This window comes from Podarcis raffonei, chromosome 6 (genome assembly GCF_027172205.1).
Source record: "Podarcis raffonei isolate rPodRaf1 chromosome 6, rPodRaf1.pri, whole genome shotgun sequence".
NCBI lineage: Eukaryota > Metazoa > Chordata > Lepidosauria > Squamata > Lacertidae > Podarcis > Podarcis raffonei.
The window spans coordinates 77190391-77197634 of NC_070607.1; the positions used below are offsets into that span (position 1 = coordinate 77190391).

Here is a 7244-nt window from a genome sequence, read left to right on the forward strand (position 1 = left end):
AGAGAAATGTTTGAGGTCAATTTGGGAGGGACAAAATGGTTTCAGGACTTTTTCTGTGGGGTTTCAGACATGTGGTTTATATATGCAGTTATGAACATTTATCTTTTATATATAAATGTAAGACCTTAATTTTTTTTATTTCACCTTTATGATACAGTATATGGTTTATTTGTGCATAAATGCAACCTGCTCATAGATGAAGGGATTGCATAGCCTCAAACATTTCCCCGATGAAAATAGGGACATCCTATTTCATATTTCCACCCCACTCATCTGACTGGGTTGCCCAGCCACTCTGGGCGACTTCCAACACATAAAAAAACATAATAAAACAATAAACATTTTTTAAAAAAAAAACAAAAAAAAAACCTTCCCTATACTGGGCTGTGGTAAGATGGCTTGGGGGTTGCATAACTCCATACCCTCCATTATTTCTCTGATGAAAATAGGGACGCCCTACGGGAAAGCGGGACACTCCGGGATCAAATCAGAAATGGGAACGGCTTCTGTAAATCCAGGACCTTCCTGGAAAATAGGGACACTTTGAGGGTCTGGGATCGCAGAGGATAAGAGGCAGGAGGCCCAGCCACGAAATTAAAAGACGCCTGCTTCTTGGGAGAAAAGCAATGCCAAACCTAGACAGCATCTTAAAAAGCAGAGACATCACCTTGCCAACAAAGGTCCGTATAGTTAAAGCTATGGTTTTCCCAGTAGTGATGTATAGAAGTGAGAGCTGGACCATAAAGAAGGCTGATCACCGAAGAATTGATGCTTTTGAATTATGGTGCTGGAGGAGACTCTTGAGAGTCCCATGGACTGCAAGAAGATCAAACCTATCCATTCTTAAGGAAATCAGCCCTGAGTGCTCACTGGAAGGATAGATCGTGAAGCTGAGGCTCCAATACTTTGGCCACCTCATGAGAAGAAAAGACTCCCTGGAGAAGACACTGATGCTGGGAAAGATGGAGGGCACAAGGAGAAGGGGACGACAGAGGACAAGATGGTTGGATAGTGTTCTCGAAGCTACCAGCATGAGTTTGACCAAACTGCGGGAGGCAGTGGAAGACAGGAGTGCCTGGCGTGCTCTGGTCCATGGGGTCACGAAGAGTTAGACACGACTAAATGACTAAACAACAACAACAACAAGGAACACAAGTGGGCTTCCTGTGAGCATCTGCTTATCCACTGTGTAAGCAGAATGCTGAGAAAGGTGGACAATGATCCACATTCCTTTGATATGATTGTCACACTCCAGACACTGCTATGATCATTGTTAACACTGAACACAGCGATGTCCAACCGGTCGACCGCAATCAATAGGTAGATCCCTGGTCGATCGTGGCCGATCGCGGGATCCTTATCGATTGCAGGATTAAAAGCAATGTACAATGAATGTTTTATAGTCTTCTGCCGACGTTAGTTGGCCTTGTTGTTTTTTGCGCTTGTCAGTGTTGTAGTTAATGGATAGCCTTTCCTCCCTATTAAAAGAAGCTCAGCAACTCTGTCCCCCCCCAAAAAAGCTCAACAACTTCTTTTGCCTCTCCCCCCTAAATAAAACTCCTCCTCCTCCAATGACAATGGGTAGATCACTGCCAGTTTTTTTTAATACTGGGAGTAGATCACAGTCTCTTGGGAGTTGGGCGTGCCTAACAGAGGCTAACCAACCAAGAATCATGTTGGCCTGTAAACTGGATTGCATAGGTGTTATGTACTGAGTGGAATAGGGTCCAAAATGCAGCAGTCTGATTGGTCCTAGAACAATAGGATTCAGAATGCAGCAGTCTGATTGGTCCTAGAACAATAGGATTCAGGATGCAGCATTCTGATTGGTCCTAGAACAATAGGATTCAGAATGCAGCAGTCTGATTGGTCCTAGAACAATAGGATTCAGAATGCAGCAGTCTGATTGGTCCTAGAACAATAGGATTCAGAATGCAGCAGTCTGATTGGTCCTAGAACAATAGGCTCCAGAATGCAGCAGTCTGATTGGTCCTAGAACAATAGGCTCCAGAATGCAGCAGTCTGATTGGTCCACAGGAGCCACCCAATCCAGCTCCAGGTGGAAGTGAATCTGCAACCTGATTGGCCTACAGGAGAATCCTGGAATTAGCCATTCACGTGGGGCCCATTGTGTAAATAATGTATATAAAGCAGACATTCTGGGGGAACTTCCATTCCTCCTCACCACTATGAGCTGAATAAAGAGCATGAAATCCACTCTCGACTCCGAGTATATTTCAATAGGCTAAAAGCCCTAACCATTTCTGGGGTTCTCTTCAGCTCCATGCAGCAGACTCCGTTTCTCAGATCATTGCTTAGTATAAATTGCTAAAAAGAAGAAGAATGATGAGATAAAATAATTACAAATGGCAAAGCTCTGATCTAGACAACTTTATTGGAAGATTTGTGTTTCAGCCGGATCACGCCGAGGTTCCATTGGATCACCATGGGAACAAGTTGTCTCCTTCTCTGCAGAAGCATCCTGTGTCTCAGGTACTTTATACGGGATCCACACAGCGCAAGGCGCAGTCAGAGAAGCAGCACTTCTTCACCCCTTTGCACTGAGTGTCATGAGTACACTCACCCCTCAATATTTTCGGACATTTGAAAACTTTTTCAGGGCAGTTTTTAGGCTTTTCTGTAGTAAAGATGGGTGACAACACATAAGCATTATACTTTTTTTTTTTAAAAAAAATGTTCTACCCATAAAATGATTCACCCATAGCCACGTGGCTCATTTTTCAAAGCCCTGAAGATTAGCATTTAGGGATCACCTTTTCAGGGACCTAAGTGAATGAGGTAACTGGAATCGTGCCATTTTTAGGTTCCAGAGGCTCTTAGACATACAAGTTAGTAAGCAGACGTGGAACATCATTTCATGCAATTGGCAAGCCACATGAATAATTATACTAATAATTTATTATTTATACCCCGCCCATCTGGCTAGGTTTCCCCAGCCGTTCTGGGCGGCTCCCAACAAAATATTAAAAACACGATAAAACATCAAACATTAAAAACTTCCCTAAACGGCTGTCTTCAGATGTCTTCCAAAAGTCAGATAGTTGTTTATTTCCTTGACATCTGAGGGGAGGGCGTTCCACAGGGCGGATGCCACTACCAAGAAGGCCCTCTGCCTGGTTCCCTATAACCTCACATCTTGCAGTGAGGGAACCACCAGAAGGCCCTCAGAGATGGACCTCAGTGTCTGGGCAGAATGATGAGGGTGGAGATGCTCCTCCAGGTATATATGAATGCTCTGGACTAGGTTTGCCTGGTAGTTTGCTCTTGCTTTGCCAGCTGTGAAGCACTATCTGACAGCCATGTTTCATGCCCTGAGCTCCGTCTCTGGCTCATGCTGCCTCCTCAAGTTACTGACCTTCGGGACCCCAGACTAGAAAGCATACACTCTTGAAATGGATAGGTTAAGGCTGTCCACAGACCTGGCATGGTCCCGAGCATGCTGGATCAGACCAAGTATGATCGAGTGCAGCCTTCTATCTCTCGCAAAGTGGCCAATCAGATGTGCCTATGAGGCCGAGAAGCAGGAAAGAGACACAAAACTCCTTTCCCACTCATGGACTCCAACATCAGCAGCAGAGCAAACTCCCATGAGACAGTGGTGGACTCTCCTTTCTTGGAGGTTATTAAGCAGAGTTTGGATGGCCATTTCTCATGGATGCATTATCTGAGGTTCCCTCACTGCCTGACTCTACGATTCTATGATCTACTGTGGGGAGAGGCATTCTGCCATTTGAATGTTTAACATTTTATTATGTTTTTACATTTGGCTGGAAGCCACCCAGTGTGGCTGGGGAAAGGGCGGGGTATAAATATCCTTAAAGGTAAAGGTAAAGGTACCCCTGCCCGTACGGGCCAGTCATGTCCGACTCTAGGGTTGTGCGCCCATCTCGCTTAAGAGGCCGGGGGCCAGCGCTGTCCGCAGACACTTCCAGGTCACGTGGCCAGCGTGACGAAGCTGCTCTGGCGAGCCAGCACCAGCGCAGCACACGGAAACGCCGTTTACCTTCCCGCTATAAAGCGGTACCTGTTTATCTACTTGCACTTAGGGGTGCTTTTGAACTGCTAGGTGGGCAGGAGCTGGGACCGAACGACGGGAGCTCACCCCGCCGCGGGGATTCGAACTGCCGACCATATGATCGGCAAGTCCAAGGCACTGAGGTTTTACCCACCGCGCCACCCGCGTCCCATAAATATCCTTAGTATTGTTTTATTATTAATCATTAAATTTGCATACCACCCTATACCCGCAGGTCTCAGGGTGGTTCACAATATAAAAACACAGAATAAAAACAGAAACAACTGAATAACCCCTCCCCCCCAAAAAAACCCCACCATGTTTCAAAAGGGCATGGGATGACAATCACCCCAAAGCCTAGTTAAAGAGGAACAATTTTGCCTGGTGCCTAAAGGTGTATAATGAAGGCACCAAGCAAACTTTCCTGGTGAGAGCATTCCAGAAATGGGGAGCCACTGCAAAAAAAGGCCTGTTTTCATGTTGCCACCCTCCGGACCTCTTGTGGAGGAGGCGCATTAAAAAAGACCTGGCAGAAGAGGATATTATTATTATTATTATTATTATTATTATTATTATTATTATTGCAGTAATATCATGACCAGTAGCTATTGACCATAGAAAAGCATAGCAATCCTAAGCATTGTACAGTGATACAAAATACCTTACCTTTCTGTGTATCGAGACATTCCGAACCCCAATAAGCAAAGCAGCATTTCTGTTTTCCTTTACAATCGGCATCTTTATTGCAGTCATTAAAATTCTTAATATCTTGTTCAGTATCCGGTGGACAGTGATCCGGTTTCACTGCAATAGAGAAAATTCAAGATATCAGACAAAACAAGGTTGTGCTGCAGAAATGAGACTCCTGCACTGTTGTAAGGATCTGCATTATCCAGGGAGGAATGATCCCTGCTCTCCTCCTCTGATGCTGTCCAGGGGGTTCTCCCGCACCCCAAAAGCCAGTGGGGGAGGGGGAGCTGCCTTCATCATTTGCATAACCCTGCCTCCTCATCTGCACAAGTTTTCTGAAGCCATTGATTCGCAACACTTGCCACACCCTGTGAAGTGCCTGTTGTTGCATCGGGATGGGAAGCTACTGTAATAACAACTTTCAGAGCAATCCTAAGCACAGGAAGCTGACAAAAAACTATGCTGGTATAAATTAAGGGGGCATAAGGTACCCCAGTCCTGGAATGCACTCAGGGCACCAGGGAGGGAGTACAGTGGATGCACGGGTTGCGAACGTGATCCATGCAGGAGGCACATTCGTAACCCGCAGCGCCGCATCTGCGCACGTGCGGGTTGCGATTCGGCACTTCTGCACATGTGCAAAGCATGCGTGAGAGCCAAAACCCGGAAGTAACCCGTTTCAGTACTTCCGGGTTCGGCGCGGTGCGCAATCTGAAAACACACAACCTGAAGCGTCTGTAACCCGAGGTATGACTGTAATGCCGACTGAGTCTGCTGCTGCCTGGCAAAATGGAAATAGGAACATCATCCCCTTGGGATGATGCCCACCTGTTTACATGCCGGGGACGGTTCCCAAGCGCCCTTATCGGGTGTGTACGAACTGCAAGGTTGGACACAGCTCATGAGAAAACAGTGTGTGATCAACTGCACAGGAATGCATTGGCAGGGGATGGTGCACTTAGTGTGGCAGCCAACCAGAATGCCCCAGGCACACCCACGACACAACCCACCAATCATGCAGCTACACGCAGCAACAGGAAGGCCAGATAAACAAAGGCACGCGGAGGATTAGAACACACTCTGCACTCCACATCACACAACTCACAAGCATCCCAGACGTGCACATAGGTTGCCACCCCCCCACCCCCCAACATATGCCCACAATATCCCCCCCAGAGGCAGGAACTGGAACACCATACCATTCACAGGCTGGAGGCAGGTTTTGCCACAGGGGCCTGGGCAGCATTTCAGTGAACTTGGGCATTGGGTGTCGTTCAAGCACCGGTTCCCAACGGGTTTCCCATGGCAGATGGCATCGTTGCGAGGACAATCCCCAAGTTTAACTTAAAAAATGCAAAAAGGAAGAATTTCAGTGACAGCAGTGAGAGTGCAGGAATAGTTAAGAGCATTTTTCCGAGAGAACAAAAGAAGGGAGAAGGTGCAGAGACAAATGGAGAAAAGACCTTGGCAGTGAAAAGAAAAATAAAACTATATATTTCCCCCATCATGTTTCTGACCTCTTGGTTTTTCTTTGGCGCCAGCTGGTTTCATCCAAAGGATAAGAAAGACACACACCTGCAATCTCAAAGTTGCATAGATATTATTTGTGGAGACCCAAATGTACTACTAGGATCGAAATATATTATCAGCAAATACTGTCCATCTTCTCCTCACATTTAATTTGCTAATCTCTTTAAATAGATCCATCTCCCACTTTTCTTGAAAAAGTCACAAAGCACTTTGCATAGAAATATTAAAACAATGGGCATGAATTAAAACTGTATAAAGAAACAGAGAAGCACTGCAGGAGAACTGCATTATCTCCAGCTGCTTACGTGTTAGGAAGTAAACCCTCACAAAGCCCATTTGGGAGTCCCAACACAACAAGACCTTTCTGAGCAGTTCCCCTCAAGACTTACTGCCAAAAAAAGGACGTGCCTCTGTTGTGGCACAAGTGGATGGTGCCACTTGGCACAGGATGAAGAAGCCAAGGAAGATGAAAATGCTGGTCGACCTCATGATGCTGTTAGCAACTGCCCCTCAGTCGGCTGATGAGAGATGGCCAAGGTGGGCATTTATATATCCTTTGGCATATAGCTTTGGAATGGAGGGGCCACAAAGCATCCTCTCAGAAACAAGCCAAGACTCTTGTTTTTCTGGCTTTTCATGTTGAGGAACAGGTAGATTGTGTCCAAGGCCCATTTAATTACCAATTTAGCAGACATTCCACCTCCCAGGGGAGTCCTGTAAAGATGAAAGAACTGTTTATGGGCTAGGAGTCTTCAGCAGAGAATTCTTGGCTCATCAGAAAGTTCCCAAGATTCCTCAGGGGAAGCCATAGTGGCAGCTGAACGAATATAAAAGTGGTATCATTTGGCAGTACAGAGATGCTCCGGGTATTCTTCTGCTCTGTCTCCTACAGGCTACAAGAGGGGACATTACTCAACTGGACAATTACATTATACAGTGGACGCTCGGGTTGCGAACATGATGAGTGCAGGATTCACGTTCGCAACCC

The 7244-nt window shown here is 46.1% G+C and overlaps 1 protein-coding gene across 1 annotated transcript; it reads right to left on the minus strand.

Moving 5' to 3' along the window:
* Window positions 1-2376: 2376 nt before the first annotated feature.
* On the minus strand, window positions 2377-6811 carry LOC128416393 (WAP four-disulfide core domain protein 5-like). The gene is made up of 4 exons (XM_053394102.1): window positions 6646-6811; window positions 5926-6069; window positions 4703-4840; window positions 2377-2638 (listed from the first exon to the last, which is right to left on the minus strand). Exons 1-4 carry the CDS (start codon window positions 6743-6745, stop codon window positions 2499-2501), a joined length of 522 nt encoding a protein of 173 aa, XP_053250077.1. The 5' UTR covers window positions 6746-6811; the 3' UTR covers window positions 2377-2498.
* Window positions 6812-7244: the final 433 nt, after the last annotated feature.

Bases quoted from the DNA above. Each gene is read 5' to 3' on its own strand.
- LOC128416393 (XM_053394102.1), bottom strand. From the start codon at position 6,745: ATGAGGTCGACCAGCATTTTCATCTTCCTTGGCTTCTTCATCCTGTGC. The intron at 4,841-5,925 runs GTATGGTGTTCC...TCTCTATTGCAG, and splicing joins CTGCCTCCAGCCTGTGAATG to TGAAACCGGATCACTGTCCA. The intron at 2,639-4,702 runs GTAAGGTATTTT...TCTTTACTACAG, and splicing joins ATGTCTCGATACACAGAAAG to AAAAGCCTAAAAACTGCCCT.